This window comes from Cetorhinus maximus, chromosome 19 (genome assembly GCF_964194155.1).
Source record: "Cetorhinus maximus chromosome 19, sCetMax3.hap1.1, whole genome shotgun sequence".
Taxonomy (NCBI): Eukaryota; Metazoa; Chordata; class Chondrichthyes; order Lamniformes; family Cetorhinidae; genus Cetorhinus; species Cetorhinus maximus.
The window spans coordinates 47,484,682-47,501,511 of NC_135897.1; the positions used below are offsets into that span (position 1 = coordinate 47,484,682).

At 45.3% G+C, this 16,830-nt stretch overlaps 1 protein-coding gene across 2 annotated transcripts in view; it reads right to left on the bottom strand.

Annotated features, from left to right (window-relative positions):
• lekr1 (Leucine-, glutamate- and lysine-rich protein 1) overlaps positions 1-16,830 on the bottom strand; it is a 284,281-nt gene that overhangs the window by 1,815 nt on the left and 265,636 nt on the right. For both annotated transcript variants that reach the window (XR_013579595.1, XM_078563804.1), the window contains exons 11-12: positions 6,543-6,707; positions 3,498-3,797 (exon numbers count right to left, since the gene is read on the bottom strand). Coding sequence is in view for 1 of the 2 variants with exons in the window: in XM_078563804.1 (XP_078419930.1) it covers positions 3,498-3,797; positions 6,543-6,707 (465 nt within the window). In the remaining variant the exon portion in view is untranslated. The remainder of the gene's footprint in view (positions 1-3,497; positions 3,798-6,542; positions 6,708-16,830) is intronic.

The window sequence follows — 16,830 nt, forward strand, 5'->3', positions numbered from 1 at the left end:
TAAGGTTGGTGGGCAGGCCGGGAGTCTTGGCGGGCTTCTGAAAAAGCATGAAACCTCATCCATGGGCGGGATGAGGTTTCATGAGGGATTTAAAAATTCCAGAATATGTTAAAATAAAAGTTATGGACATGTTGTCCCAACTCATGTGACACTGTCACATGAGGGGACATGGCAGCAAAATTTTTATCTCATCTTTATTTACCGTTTCAATTCTGAGCCGATCTCCCTAAGGCAGCACTTTACCTCAGGGAGACCTGTGTGTTCTTTCACGCGCATGTGCGAAAGAGCGCACTCCCGGCAGAGGGAATCCCCCCCTCCCCCCGCCCGCACAGAGAGCGCATAGTGCTTCCTGCCGGACATCATGCTGGGCTGGCCTTAATTGGCCCGTCCATGTAAAATGGCAGCGCACCCCCGACTGGGGGCGCTGATCAGGAACCCGCCCTCCCATGCCTGCTCCCGCACATCCCCCCTAATGGGGGGAAAATGTTGCCCTTGTAGTTTGGCTCGTGAGTATGAAGGCATGCCCACTGACTAATGGGCCTGAACACTGCATGAAATGCTGGAAATGCTCAGCAGGTCAGGCAGCAACTGTGGTGGCAGAAACAGGGTTAACATTTCAGAATTCATCAACTGATGAAGGTCGTCGACCTGAAACATTGGCCAGAATTCTATGGAGGCGACAGAAGTCCTGCGACCTGAGTCAAAACCCAGGGTTTGAGGAGGGGAGGGGGTTCCCGACACTGCTTTGACAGCTGGTGGGACCAAGGCCGCATTTTGCCAGCAGCAGCCAATTATATAGCTACCATTTTATTAAGGGTGGCCGCCAGTCCACAAGTGCTGCCATCCCAATTAGGGGGCCGGCAGCCTCAGCAGCACCCCAGTTGCCAGTGGCCATTGCATTGGGGGCTGCACATACAGAGGATCAAGGCGCATCGATGGCTATGAATGCTCAAAGACAAGTAAGTGGGCTCTCGGGATGCCACGGCCCAGACCCTGGTGAGGAGGAGGCTCATCACTGAGCACTGAGGATAGGCAGTGCCATTCCGAGCGGGATTGAGGTAGCCACTGCCACAGGGGGCCCCTCTGTGAGCCAAAGAGTGCCCAAAAAGGTAGCCTCCTCAGAGCCTGCCCCCCCCCCCCCCCCCCCCCCCCAACCACAGTCACTGGTAAAATGGCATCACATCGGGAAGAAATTGGGCACACCACCTAATCCTCACACACGCTATTTTGCCAACCTTTCTGCTTCCTAACACGTCTGCCGAAAGTTGTTAAAATTCAGCCTATTAAGTCTGTTTTTCTCTCTTCACATCTGCTGTCTGACTTCTTGTATTTCCAGCATTTTCTGTTTTAATTTTAAGTGCTGAAATTCTGTCGGCACTCATGGTCCTGAATTTTACACTTGGCACGCGCGCCGAGTCGGAAGTGGATGTGAAATGCGCTTCCACCCGCGACCAGCTCCCGAACGCAATTTCATGCTGGCTGGCGAGCTGAGAAAGGCTCAGCACTGCCTAGGGGGGGCAGGAAGAGGGCAGGTGCTGACAAAAATGAGGGTGCGTGTGGATGCTTCCAGCGAGCTCCCTGAAGGCAAGACAGCTGCTGCAGAGCTGCTTCAGGGAACTGCAGACCTGGACAGATTAAATGACAGGAAAAAAAATGTACCAAACTGTATCTATGCAACACATTAAAGCACCTGACAGCAGAACTCAAAAAACATCAGACCCCAGATATTTTTTAAAGTATATTTCACCCCAGACATTTCATCCCGCCCTTGGATGAGGTTTCATTAAAAACGGGCTGTCCACCTGCCCGTTTTGCCTGTGCGACGAGCACGAAATCACACGGGCAATGTAAAATCATGGGCAATAGGGTTTTTAATGACCTTAATTGGCCCTTTAATTGTTGGCTGGTGCAGCTTTGACTCCCGCGCGTGCCCGCTACCTCAATATTGCTCACTTGCGCGATGACGTCGGGACACATGGACGCCGTAATTTCACGCAATTTCATGTGCGTTTGGGTTGGGTGTGCACCCGCTTGATCAATGTAAATTTATGGCCATGGTTCCAGCAATATTGGACACAAAGGACTTACAGGCATTTCTAGCAGCATTTGTGGAGAGAGAAACAGAGTTGAAGTATCAGGTCTGTGGCCTTCATCACAGGGATGGTAAAATTTAGACCATTATCTCTCCATAGATATTTCCAGACCTGCTGAGTATTTCCAGCATTTTCTGTTTTTATTTCAGATTTCCAGCAGTCACAATATTTTGCTTTTGTGGAGTAGGTATATTTGCTGTCCAGTGTTGCTAAAGGCACAAATGATGATGATTTACCAAATGAAATAATTCCCTCAGTTACAAAGGATAATAATATGTCCAACCATTGATATTATATACCTACACTTGAAAGTGTTGGAATTTCTAATAGAGCTGGACCTAGGGCAGAATTTTCAGTTCGGCGGGCAGGCGCAGTCGGCGGGTCAGGGATCAGCCAGAGAATGGACCACTGAGCGCAATTGTCCCCCGACCGCAAATTCACGCTGAAAGGCTCAGCGCTGCTGGGGTGGGGGGGGGGCGCGCGGTTGTGGGAGGAGGGCGAACGCTGAAGTCCACGCGAGTGCGGGAACTGCTCATAGAAAGCTCCCTGAAGGCAGAGAGCTGCCACGGAGAGCTGAACACCGGAACAACCTAAAATAAAGGTCACAAAAACTGGAAAAAGGTGTCCAAGCTTCATAATCAGTCACCTGAAAATATAGGTAATAAAAATGCTGTCCACAGAAATTTATTTTTATTTTATCACGGAAACCTATACCTGCCCATGGTTTGAGGTTTCCTAAAAAATGCAAAGGCCACCTGGCCTATTTGCCTGCCCGCCAACCATAACATTGGACAGGCAACAAAAAATCTTTCTTAATTGCCCTCTTAATTGACGGCGGGTACGCTCCCGAGTTTAGCGCGCACCCGCCGACAGAAATATCATGCGAGTGCATGATGATGTCAGGACGCTTGCCCGACGTCATCACGCACTAATTTACGCCTGAGAGGGTTGGGCATGTGCCGGCCCGCTCAGCGAAAAATTCTGCCCCTAGGTTCTGCCCCAAATTCCAACCTCCCCTTCCTGAACAATTGTGCCGCAAAGCATATTTCTCAACCAATATCAAACCAAATTCTTTTACTGCATTACCAAATGCTTAGGGTATAGGCACATGCATTTTGTGAAGGCTTATGAAGAACTAAAGAGACGTGAAGGAGTAAAGAGCTTTTGTGTTATGAATAAAGACATCATTACGTCCTCATATGATGTCTACACACAGGTACTTCCATTGATTAGCAATAGGAACCAAACACACATGAGCTCAAACCTGCAACCTTCCTGGTCCATACAGCTCAATTACTTAATGCATAAACTTGTTGAAGCATCAGGGAACTAAATAGAGGAATTTCAAGTTCTCTTAAAAATGTTAAAGAGCTATGCCTTTGTAATAAGCATATGGATATGTACCTCTTTTTTGGCCTGGTCCAGCTCATCTTTTAGCTGCTGTACCTCCTGCTGTGTTTCTCTTATCTCTATTGATTTCTGCTGTATTTCAGTCCTCAGTTCCTCAGTCATGGATTCCACTTTGTCCTGTTCTTGTTTTAACTGCATCTCTAGTTGTGAGATTACCTTTTCCAGATTATAGATTTCACCATCTTTGGAACACTCTCTCTCCTTTAGCTGGCACTGGGTCTCTTGAAGCTTTTTCTTCATTCTGCTCACTTCCAACTGTAATGCTTTGGTGGCATCACTGATTAAGTCAGGTATCTAACAAAAAACATCCAAAAACTTAATCCACATAGAAAGCTGGTTGAGGCGAGTTTGAATACCTATTTTCCAATATTTGGATCTTAATATCCACAAATTTGCAAAATTATTAGAAAGATGGTTACAATAATTTTCATTATGAATTCTGAAATGCTGATGATCCAACAGCTGTGTTTTTCAATTAAATTAAGGACAAGTGGTTCTACCTCCTGGTTGGCATCATGGTCATAAGAATAGTGTTGAACTTTATCTCAAAATGAGCACTATATGGTAACAGAAAGGAAAAGCTAGACTTTTACTATTGAAATTATTTTGCCATTTATTTGTTATTTTTAACATATTTGCAAAGCACGCTTACATCCTTCTTAAAGTATGACTTCCAACCTCTGCTGCTACTGTAGAGCTCCTAAAATATTAGGGAAACCTGGAAATGGCAGTTATGCTAAGGGAGTGGATTGGATAGAGTCCATAATTTTTAAAAATGGACATTAATTGTGAAGAGAATGAGCTTGATGAGTCTGAAGGCTTTTGCATATTCCATGCTTTCTTATGGTCCAATGTTCCAAACTATGTCTTAAAATCTGAACACATAATGAGTTGTTTGATGTTTAGTACATATTGGGATTATCCATATTTTGTCACAACTGGAATGATGCTCTTGTCCTTCACTTGAAACAGTGGCTTTGGCCTTTTGTCATTTTAACTACTGTTATCCATTGTATGATTAGATTACTTCATGTGCTCTGATTTAATATGACATTTAATCAATTCATGGGTTGATTAGATCAGCATTGGCAACTTTATTGAGCATTTCTTACATTGCAAAGTACTTTACAGGGCATAAAGTGTTTTGGGAGATCTGAGGTCATCAAAGCTGCCATATAAATGCAGATCTTTCTTTCTTTCTTTCATTTGTAGTTGCCTGCACCCACAGTTTAAAAAACAGCGTTACAGTAGACAATTGTATTTATTAGTAGTGGTAACTAGACTTTCTAAGGGTTTGACTTTGCAATCAAAGATCATGGAATTATGCAACTAATTCCAAATCTGAAGATTGAATCCAACATTCTGTATACAGATTTCCATAGAACTTTGAGGAATACAGATTCAACCTCCATCAGGGACAACAGGAAGCCATTCTACAGGTTGGGAAATCTGTATTTTCAGCCTTACATGTTAACATATGAATTAGAAGCAGGAGTAGGCCACTTGGCCCCTCGAGTTTGCTCTGTCATTCAATAAGATCATGGCTGATCTAAATGTTACCTCAACCCCACATTACCCCAGCCTACCCCTGATAACCTTTGATCCCTTGTTAATCAAGAATCTATCTAGCTCTGCCTTAAAAATATTCAAAGACTCTGCATCCACCACCTTTTGAGGAAGAGAGTTCCAAAGACTCACGACCCTCAGTGAAAAAATTCCTCCTCATCTCTGTCTTAAATGAACGACCCCTTATTTTTAAACAGTGACCCCTAGTTCTAGATTCTCCCACAAGAGGAAACATCTTCTCCACATCCACCCTGTCAAGACCCCTCAGGATCTTAAAGGTTTCAGTTAAGTCGCCTCTTACTCTTCTAAATTCCAGTGGATACAAGCCTAACCTGCCCAGCCTTTCCTCATAAAACAATCCGTCCATTCCTGGTATTAGTCTCTGAACTGCTTCTAACATACTTACATCTTTCTTTAAATAAGGAGACCAGTACTGTACACAATACTCAGATGTGGTCTCACCAATGCCCTGTACAACTGAAGCATAACCTCCCTACTTTTGTAATCAAATCCCCCCATAATAAATGATAACATTCTATTAGCTTTCCTAATTACCTGCTATACTTGCACACTAATCTTTTGTGATTCATGAACTGAGACAACCAGATCACTGACGCTGTCACATGAGCAGGGACATGTTATTAATTAAATTTTTTAATTTTTAATTTTATTTTTATTTGCAGTTGGAAACCTCATCCCGCCCATGGATGAGGTTTCCAAAAAAATGCAAAGACTGCTTGGCCTTTTCGCCTACCCACCAACTGTAAGGTTGGATGGGCAGGGAAAATTTTCTTTTAATTACCTTTTTAATGGCATTAGCAGGCCATTTAATTGTCGGGTGTGCTGCCGACTCCGGCGCGCGCCTGCCGACCGAAATATCGCGCGAGTGCACGATGACGTCGGGATGCTTGCCCGACGTCATCAGGCGTCATTTTACGCTTGGTCAGGCTGGGCGTGCACCTGTCCGCCGAGTTAAAAGTTCTACAAACTAAAGTAAAATCTATGTGATTATACACACTGTAAAATAAACAACTTTTTAAGGATTACCAGCCATTTATCAACAACAAAATCTATTTCACAACATATGGCAGCACAGTTTGGTTCAGGTCACCATTAATTATCATTTTACATTTGCAAGCTGGAGTGACTTGATGATTTTTATGGATCAAAGTCAACTTTGACAATAGGAGCAATCTTTAGATTTCATATGAAGGCAGTTCCGTAAATTACTTGGTCCAGTAAGAAACCCCAATGCCAAAGAATATTGGAGGAAAATAAAACATTTGATGAAATGTTATTTTTTTAAAAATGTCATATGAATAATGAGACCATGAATACCTGTTGTATTTTCTTGCATATGTTGAATACATGGTTGCTTATATTCACTAATCTGTTATTTAAATATACACAAATGCACACAATTGTAAGATCATAGCATTTTAGAAGCCATTTTGATCAAGATCAATCAGAAACCTTTGCCTGTAGTGTCCTGTGTTCTTCTTTGTATTTATTTATTAGGTCTTGCTGTTTTTGTCTCTCAGTATCCATTTCAAATTTTGCTTCTTCCTTCATCCGTAGTGCTAATTCTTTAAGCTCTGTGCAGTGATGGGCCTGTTGCTTGGATAGCTCTGCTTCTATCTGTAGAACAAGCAATACACAATGCTTACTGCTCAGCATCATGTCAATATAGCCTTCCCTTTACAAATATTAGTCACTGCGTTTTTCATGCTAAGAACGTAAAATTTACTCAACGGGAGAAAATCAATTCAAATCAGCGCATACTCTGTTTTCCTTCTTGAATGTTTACTTTTGTTACTGTTACAAGAGCAGGTTTTAGCTTTCTTTTAAACCAAACAATATTATGGCTATAGCTACAATCAGCATGATTCCTGCTTGGCAGTGGGGGTGGATCTTCACACCAGATCTTCTGGTATTCAGCTCATTAATTATGCACCAGTGAGACTCATTGAATCTCATGGCAGGGCAGACAGTGACTTGTTTGCCCTGCCATTACCCAGTGGGTTCGAAGGTCCCAGTGCCATATTTAAACATGCACAGACATTCACTCACTGCAAGTCATGCGTGTGCTGAAGCATGCCAGCCAAATGTTCAAAACCATCTGCTCCATACTTCAGTGAGGCCACCCTGGGGATTCTCCACCAGTCTGTACAGGAAAAATGGGGGATCCTCTTTCTGAAAGGAGGTCCACCCATCTGACCATGCTGGCCTGGGAGAAGGTCACCAGGGAGGTCAGCGCCCTTGGGAAACAAAAGAGGTCCATCCTGTAGTGCAGGGAAAGGATGACTGACCAGACGTGCTTTGCCAGGTTAAGTGAACCTTCTCCTCACTCCAAACTCACACTCTCATAAGGGCATCAGACAGCCTAAGGGTTAGAGTCAACAGGGACATCACACACTATCAGCAGATGGGACATCAGCCCTCCATGTCTGATAGCCACTTTAAGATCACCCTCTCAAGTTAGATCCTGCCCAAACAGGGTTTTCATCCCTTACTGTGGAGGGCTTAGCACACACAGCAAGCATGCATGCTTCTGAACTGCTCTTTCGTCTGTAGTATCCAAAGTCCTAAGCCCAACCACCTTCAGCTGCTTTATCAATGACCTGCCTTCCATCATAAGGTCAGGAGTGGGGATGTTCCCTGATAATTACACAATGTTCAGCACCATTCGCGACTCCTCAGACACTGAAGCAGTCCAGGTCCAAATGCAGTAAGACCTGGACAATATCCAGACTTGGGCTGACAAGTGGCAAGTAACATTCGTGCCACACAAATGCCAGGCAATGACCATCTCCAACAAAAGAGAATTTAACCATCGCCCCTTGACATTCAATGACATTACCATCGCTGAAACCCCCATTATCAACATCTTGGGGGGTTACCATTGACCAGAAACTGAACTGGACTAGCAACACAAATACTGTGGCTACAAGAGCAGGTCAGAGGCTAGGAACCCTGCAGCGAGTAACTCACCTCCTGACTCCCAAAAACCTGTCCACCATCTACAAAGCACAAGTCATGAGTGTGATGGAATACTCTCCACCAAACCCATGACTGCTACCGTCTAGAAGGACAAGGCAGCAGATACATGTGAACACCACCACCTGCAAGTTCCCCTCCACTCTACCTCAGAGAGTTGTGGAGGCTAGATCACTGAAAGTATTTAAAGAGGAGGTAGATAGATTTTTGAAACACTGGGGAGATGAGGGCTTTGTGGAGCTGGCATGAAAGAGGAGTTGAGGCCTGGGGCAGATCAGCCATGATCTTATTGAATAGCTGGGCAGGCTTGAGGGGCCGAATGGTCTACTCCTCCTACTATTTCTTATGTTCTCATGTTCTTAAGCCACTCACCACCATGATTTTTATATTATGAGAAAAGTACATTTCCAAAGACATATAGAAAAATGGAATTTACAGATTAAAGAGAGAGAAACGTATATAAAGAATGGAAGGTGATGTTGTGGGGCCATATAAGAACTAAAAGGAGTGTGTAACACAGCCTCGGGAAAGCCTCCAGCCATGTTTGCGAAAGTCTGCTGTGCCCAGTAGCTAAAGTTGGAGAAAAGCCTTTGGAATTCCACTGTTGAGTGGGTGTAGTGGTAAATTTGTTGGCTTGTTATTTAAATAATATCTATGTTGGACTGTTTCCTTAAAAGGGGGTGTGTAGTTGGGAGTCAGTTTAATTAGAGATTTTGGGATTTGTTATAACATTAAGTAACTAATTTTATGTATGTGCTTGAAATCTTTTCTTCTGTTAATAAATGTTTTAATTTAGTTTTTAAAATCTCTAAAGGTGTTAGCAGACTCATTACTTCTGAAATCAATGCGCAAATCTTCTCGTAATAAATACAAATTGCAAAACTGTTGTAATAGCGTGACCAAGTTTCCCTTGTGGATTTGGTCCAACTGGCACATATCACCTGCCACGTCATAACAGAGAATTTTAATAACCAGGTTAGAAGGGGTGAACTGGCTCCCTTCTATTCAACCCTTGGTTAGTCACAACAAAGGTTTAAGTTTCTTTTTGACAAGGATATGCCTTTTCCGAATCCAAATGTATTTAACTATTTAAGCTGTGAGCAATAAGGAGCCAATCAAACAAGGTTTTCTTGAGTCAAAAAAAGAGCAAATTTATTAACCACTAAATCTGAGGGAAAATTAATAAAAACATGACATCACACATACACAGGTACCAGAAATAAGGTAAATTAGACTCCAATCAAGGAAAAAGTTAAAGATATATGGTTAAGTGTCCTTCGTTTGTCCTTTAGATGTAGATTTTTAAATGTTGTTGTTGATTTGGATTAGCAGTCAGATGTAAACAGTACAATTCTTATGAGATCTCGGTTCACTGGTAGATTTCTAGTAAAGTTGGCTTCTGAACCGGGTACTACACTTGTTCCAAGAGAGAGAGCCCAGCTTTCAGCCTGCTTTTTTTTATTATTCGCTCATGGGATGTGGGTGTCGCTGGCTGTACCAGCATTTATTGTCTATCCCTAATTGCCCTTGAGAACTGAGTGCCTTTCAGAGGGCATTGCTGTGGGTCTGGAGTCACATGTAGGCCAGACCAGGTAAGGAGGCAGATTTCCTTCCCTAAAGGACATTAGTGAATCAGATGGGTTTTTACAACAATTAGCAATGGTTTCATGGTCACCATCCAGATTTTTATTAAATTCAAATTTCACCATCTGCCGTGTGGGATTCGAACCTCGGTCCCCAGACCATTACCCTAGATTACTGGTCAAGTGACAATACTATGCCACCGCCTCCCCATTACCCTGAACTACTAGTCCAGTGACAATACCACTGTGCCACCACCTTCCTCTGCTGAAAACTTTCCTGCAATCTCTCTGCAGTGGCTGCAGCCTGGCATGAAATACTTCACACACCAAGGGGTTTTGGGTGGGTCTGTCTGTGGTAGCCATTGTTTCAATATCCAGCACTTTGCATTTTAATGTCTGTTCCTTAGACAGTGACGAGTTTCAAAGGGTTTCTGAATTATAGAAAATGACTCTCTCATCGCACTCTCCTGAGGGTGATTTGTTTGTTTTTCACTTTCACCTTAGAAGATGGTCTTACATTTTTAAGTAGTTTGTTTTGGTTCATTTCAAATTGCAAAATTTCCAGTCAGTTCAAAGTTTGAAAACCATGTTTTCAAAATTAAAGGGGCATAGCCTCATGAGAGCGTCCATATGATGAAGATCTGTCACTGCATTCACCTGCACCCTCCACCAGTGCAGATGGGTGCTAGTTCCAGAGTAGGCTCAGTGGTCACTATCTAGTAATCACCTCAAGGACGCACGTCCACAGCAGGTGGAGGCAGCGACAGCCGAGGTCTCTGACACTCAGAGGACTGCTGGAGATCAGGGCCCTGCAGAATCTGAGTCTGATGATGAGCCTCTGCAATCAGCCCAAAGAGAAATGTTGGAAATGGAAAGGCAGGCTACGAACATCAGGCAGGGTTGTCAGTTGTCAGGCTGCCAACAGTTTGGAACGAAGGATGGAGGAACCTGTCTACGTTCTGTCTGATGTCATGGCTCTGGCATGCAAGCACATCAAAGTCTCTATGGGAAGAGTGGCGGCTGCCTTGGAGACCCAGGTCCAGGAGAATGCACAGTTTATAATTGGATTTGCGCTCAGACCTGCACTCCAATGCTCTAGCCACTAGGTGTATTCCAGCAGTGGCTAGGCGAGAGGAGTCGGGGCACCTGACCTCCCTCCAGGTGTCCCTTCTCTTCAAGGAGTCAGGGAGGGGCCTCGGGCACCCAAAAGGAGAAGGAGCACCAGCAACCCCGGGGACATCCACCCAGGAATCTCCAAGGTTGTCCTGGAGCTCCAAATCCCCTCTATCCGCGACCACATCAACTCCAGCAGGTCAAGCTGAGGTGGGTGCAGCTGTCCCTGAGCAGGAGACCCTTAGCAGGCCAGGGCCCTCCGGGCCTTGGGCCTCTAGAGGACGACCACCAAAGTCATCTTAGGCAACAGGGCATAGCAGTCAGCCAGTTGCCTCCACCTCTGCTGCTGTCAGGGTTCCACCTAGATGTAGTGGTAGGGTAAGAAAAACTAATAAGTTTTGAATGCACTAAGGTGGCAAGGGTCTTTTTGGACTGTATAAAATCTGTACTATTATAAATACATTTTACTGTTATCCCTCAAATTCTGAGGGATTGAATGGCTAATCGGTTTGATGTAAGGTCTTGTATTCATTCAAGGGTAGCAAAGGCACGCTGCCGTCCCAATTATCTCCCATCTTGTCTCTCAGTTGCATGACGTCTCACTCAATTTCATTCACATCAATGACATGAACAAAGGCACTTCCTTTATGAAAATGATGGCTGGACAATACACATATAACCCTGGCATCTGAGGCACACATTATGTGGCCTCATGAGAATTGTTCATCAAGGTTAGTCATTATCCTGATGTCGCACTAAAGTCTGTTCTTTATGCCTGTTATAATCATTCGTTGAGACCCATGTTGGAGTCCTTTCACCCAAGTGCACTTTGCAATGGCCTTTATTTTATGACTATGAGGTTTTGTTAAAAGTATTATTCATCATCAAGCATTATAGTCTTTCATGCCTCCCTGCAGCATCATTCCGTCTCTGCTTTTAAGTTTGAACATCATTCCATCATTAGTTCCCACTCTCCCCATGCCTGACCCTGAGCGATGGAAATTGGCTCCACTCGGTGACATTTGAAATGTCTGCTAGATGGGAATGAGTGTGTGATGTCAGAGGTGTGCATCCTGATGAAGCTGTCCAAATACCTGTAAGGATTTTACTTTGCTCCTGAACGGTTGCCTAGCGTTGCTTGATGGACTCCCTCTGTGAGATCACAAAACGCCAATTGATATGGAATTCATTACATGACTGTGAAATCAGTGACTCAGGCTTCGTAGAAAGGGCTGACCTACGTGAAATGGACAATGTCGAGGACTAATGGTATGAAAATGATGTTCCAACACATCTCCTGAGTGTTCATCAGTATCTATGAAGGGACTAAGTTATTATTGAAGGCTGTGTCAAAACAGACTGGGGTCACATGTCTCCCAAATGCCAAGGCAATGTAGGACGTAAACTAGGCAGCCTTCCGACAAATGCAGGGTAATAAGTGTTTGTCAATAATCACACGATGGTCCTGCAGAACCACTCTATGAGTACAATGCTAACATAACACTGGGCTTTGCATCCATGCTATCAAGTGACAGACCATGGCATCCCGATTTCCGGTGGCATCTTGGGGATCAGTATCAAGATGCGGCCTCTGCATTAATCATGCATGAGAGCTGGTGTTTGGAGAGATAGTGCTGTCCAGATGTAGCTCCGTCTTCAGACGGTCAAGCGATAAGTATTGTTGGATATTTTTCCTCTTAGAGCAACCTTGCTAAGCTGCTGTCACACCGACCATCTGTGTGCAGCCATGTGTGCAATCACGTTTCAGCCTCTTGAAAGCTAACATGGCCACTGACTTTTTTGCGCTATAGTTGAAAGGACTGCACTATGTGCAGTTGCTTAAGGATGTGCGCTAGTGGAGTGCTTATCCCATTACAAAGAAGCCACATGCTCCCTAGGCTACTGCACCTTGCGAGGGTGACCCCATCATTACAGGAGGTGATTTTTGCTTCCTCTGTTATCATTTTGGGATTGATGACCCTTCGTGAGATGTTGAAGACGACAATTAAGGTCTTATTGTCTACCCTGCATCGAAGCATAAAGAGAACTGTGCTCGTATCAAGTTGTCTTCACCTTATTCCTCCTGGAATCCTGTAGCTGGGAAGTTGTCACGGGCATATCTTCCATGTTGTACCCATGCAATTGCATCCTCATGTGGCTTGTCTGAATCGTTGCCCTCTTCAAATTCATTCCCATCAATATCTTCCTCGTCCAAGGAGACTTGTCATTCCTCCATGTCTCTCTGTGGAAAAACATCCTCCCTTTGCAGCGCTAGGTTGGCGCAGCAAACAATGATGACATGTGACACCCTCTGTGGTGAGTATTGGAGGGCCCCGCCTGATTGGTCCAAACATGTGAAACGCATCTTTAAGACCCCGTGGCTGAATGTGCAGCATTATATCTTTCCTCAGATGCATTCTGTGGGTGACGAATGGGTGTTATCAGCCATGTCTTTAGGGGTTACCCCTTATTACCGAGGAGCCAACCTGCTATGCGTTGAAGGCCATCAAAGATCTGTGGCACCTGGGAGTAACTCAAGATGTAAGAGTTGTTAGAGCTCCCTGGGTACCTAGCACAAACACGACGATCTGCTTTTTGTGATCACAGATTAACTAGGTGTTTAGAGAGTGAAATCCTTTTCTATTAGTGAATCTCTCAGGCTGCTGTCAGGGAGCTCTCAAGGCCAATGTGTGAGTCGATGGTGCTGTGCGCTTGTGGAAATTCTGAGATCACAGCTCTGGCAGCCTGGCTTGCTTCATCCATGCAGAACTGCATGTGTTGGTGACCTTTATTGAAAAGGGTATGGGTCATCTCCCTTACGCATTTATGTGTTGCCAATTGTGAGATTCCACAGAGGTCTCCAGTGCACTCTGGAAGAATCTGCTGGCAAAAAAGTTCAGTGTGGCAGTAACATTAAGAGCAACCGGCACTGTATGCCCTCCAAGTCCGTGCAGCATGGGTTCCTCATGGAGAATGTGACAAATATGAGCTACCACATCCCTAGAGAAACGAAGGCATCTGTGGCACTGTCTTTCGCGCATCTTCATGTATAAGCTGCATCTTCTATAGACCCCAGATTGCACCAAACGTCTTTGTGGATTTTGTTCCTCCTCATCAGCATCTGGGTCTTCCTGGGGCTCGCTGGCTCTTGTTCCTCAGAACGGCGGCCTTTCCTGAGCTGTGCCAAACAGCGACAGGCCCTTCTTCTCCTCATTCACATCAAAACTATCAAGAAGACGATGTTGCTTGCAGCCTGCATTCTCAACTCCTGCTTGTTTCTGTGAACAGATACAATTGAGCAATCAATGGTAGTTCCCTTTGATTTGTCTTCCTCCATATACAAGGCAGCTATGCATTCTCCAGCCCATGACTTTCCCTCAGTCTGCACATCGTATACCAAGGGCACCTCTTACAGGGTGATATCATCCTGGAGGACGACAGTTAGCTGATCTTTCCTCTCAGACATGAATGTGCATTCACAACGAGGGCGTTCATTAGGGTCAAAAGACCCTGGTCCTATGAGCCACAGTCCGCCTTGTGTTGGCTGTCCTGCAGTGGCCTTTACAACAATTATGGATACCCAGCCCTTGCACTTATGCCCTGTCTGCAAGCATGGTGCCCTGAATGACATTTCCAATGTACTAGGAAGATGGAGGCTTGTAGGGCCTATGCTGCCTCTGCGCAGCAGACGTGGCCATTGGTTCTTGGAGCCTGCATCCATTCTGACATGCTTCTGTGAGGATCAGATGCCAATTAAGATGATATTCAGTGCAGCACCTAAAATTAATGGATTGTCGCCTGAATGCACACCATTAAAAAAGGAGACAAGCTCATTGAATGCGCATGAAACCCACGAGTCCAGCGCTTGAACCATGCTCTCCATGGTTTGAGCAAGACAGTTATAGGGTGCCCCTTCAAGGGACCAAGATTTGCTGTGCTGAACTCCTCCCACATGCCCTGAGACCCCTCCCTGACTGATTTTTTTCTAGCTTGATTTACGAATTGTGTCACTGGAAGGTAAAGCCGAAAATGGTGCTGCTAACATTCATGTGGGAGACCAGCTTCCAACTTCCCCCCCCATTCTCATCCATCCTCACTGCCTCCTAATTCCCCTTCCTCCTATCACTATCCAGACTCCCCCTGTTACCCTTGAGCCCATCAGTATTCATGTTGATATTCCTGTCCTCCTCCCAAGCCCTTTAATGATGAAGTCCCCATGCCCTTTGTCGACCTGGCCCCTCCCCCACCTTCTTGATGCCAGATCCACCATGACTTTTCTGGACACCCGGTGAGAGCATCCAAAAGCCCCCCATGACTTTTCAGTTCCCGACTTACAGGATACAGATGCCTCCCCGGACTCTGGCTGTGCCATTTGCCTCACAGTACCAAGCCTCTAAACTCCTTAGGTGACTGACCACGTACTGCACACCATACTATGCACCAACCATCACCGCCCAGAGAAGCTTTCCCTCACCCAAGGGTGAGACCAAGACATCCATGCCATTCAGAGCCCTCTAACATGGCCTGCACATGGACAGTCTGTTCCATGTGCCCCTGATCGCGTGGTCTCAGCTCCAGGACAGTCTCTGATTCCTCCTTGGACTGTCTTCTAACTCTTGACAGTCATTCATGATTCCACTCTGTTCCTTGAGCCCCGCACCCCGCAATCCTGCCTCCGTCTTCCTGCTTCCCTCCCATTTTCCACCACCCATCTAGTCCTGCCTCTGTCTTCCTACTTCTCTCCTGTGTTCCACCGCCACCAGTCCTGCTTCCATCTTCCCCTCCCCGCTGGCCTTGCTTCCCATGCTCAGCCTTGGCGCAGCTTCTGACACAAGCACCCAAAATCTTACAGCAACGCTCTTAAAGGTAGGCAAAAGCAGAGTCTACATACCTCAAAGTCATTGATGAACTGAAACTCACCAGGTGCACACCACTTATATGCAGTCAGGAAACAGACCGCTCCATGTCCAACTACAGCAAGACCTGGACAATGTCCAGGCTTGAGCTGACAAGTGGCAAGTAACATTCACACCACGCAAATGCCAGGCAATGACCATCCCCAACAAGAGAGAATCTAACCATCGCCACTTGACGTTCTATGGCATTACCATCACTGAATCCCCCACTATCAACATCCTGGGGGTTACTATTGACCAGAAGCTGAACTGGACTAGCCATGTAAATACTGTGGCCACAAGAGCAGGTCAGAGGCTAGGAATCATGCAGTGAGTAACTCACCTCCTGACTCCCCAAAGCCTGTCCACCATCTACAAGGCACAAGTCAGGAATGTGATAGAATACCCTCCACTTGCCTGGATGAGTGCAGCTCCCACAACACTCAAGAAACTTGACATCGTCCAGGAAAAAGCAGCCACTTGATTGGCACCACATCCACACACATTCCCTCCCTCCATCACTGATGCACAGTAGCAGCAGTGTGTACCATTTACAAAATGCACTGCAGGAATTCACCAAGGCTCCTTAGACAGCACCTTCCAAACCCAAGACTACTACCACCTAGAAGGACAAGGGCAGCAGATAGATGGGAACACCACCACCTGGAAGATCCCCTCCAAGTCACTCACCATCCTGACTTGGAAATATATTGTCATTCCTTCACTGTCACTGGGTCAAAATCCTGGAACTCCCTTCCTAACAGCACTGTGGATGTACTACAACACATGAACTGCTGTGGTTCAAGATGGCAGCTCACCGCCACATTCTCAAGGGCAACTAGGGATGGGCAATAAATGCTGGTTCAGCCCACAAAGCCCACATCCCATGAATGAATAAAAGGAAAACAAAATTATCCGCTGGTGGGGCGCTTAATTTGGAGGGGGAATGTGATTCTGATGAGTTGGCCTTTTCATGAGCGTTCATGAGATGCAAATGCAGTTCCCGACATAGATCAGCAGGAAACTCCACACACCTTTAACCTGCCATCAAAGTCGGGAGAACAAAATTCCAAACTAATTTCCCGCCAGCAGAAAATTGACTTTTGCCATCGCGCCAAATTTTGTGTCCCTGCCTGCTACGATTCCCGACACTGGTGAGAGCGGAAAATTCTT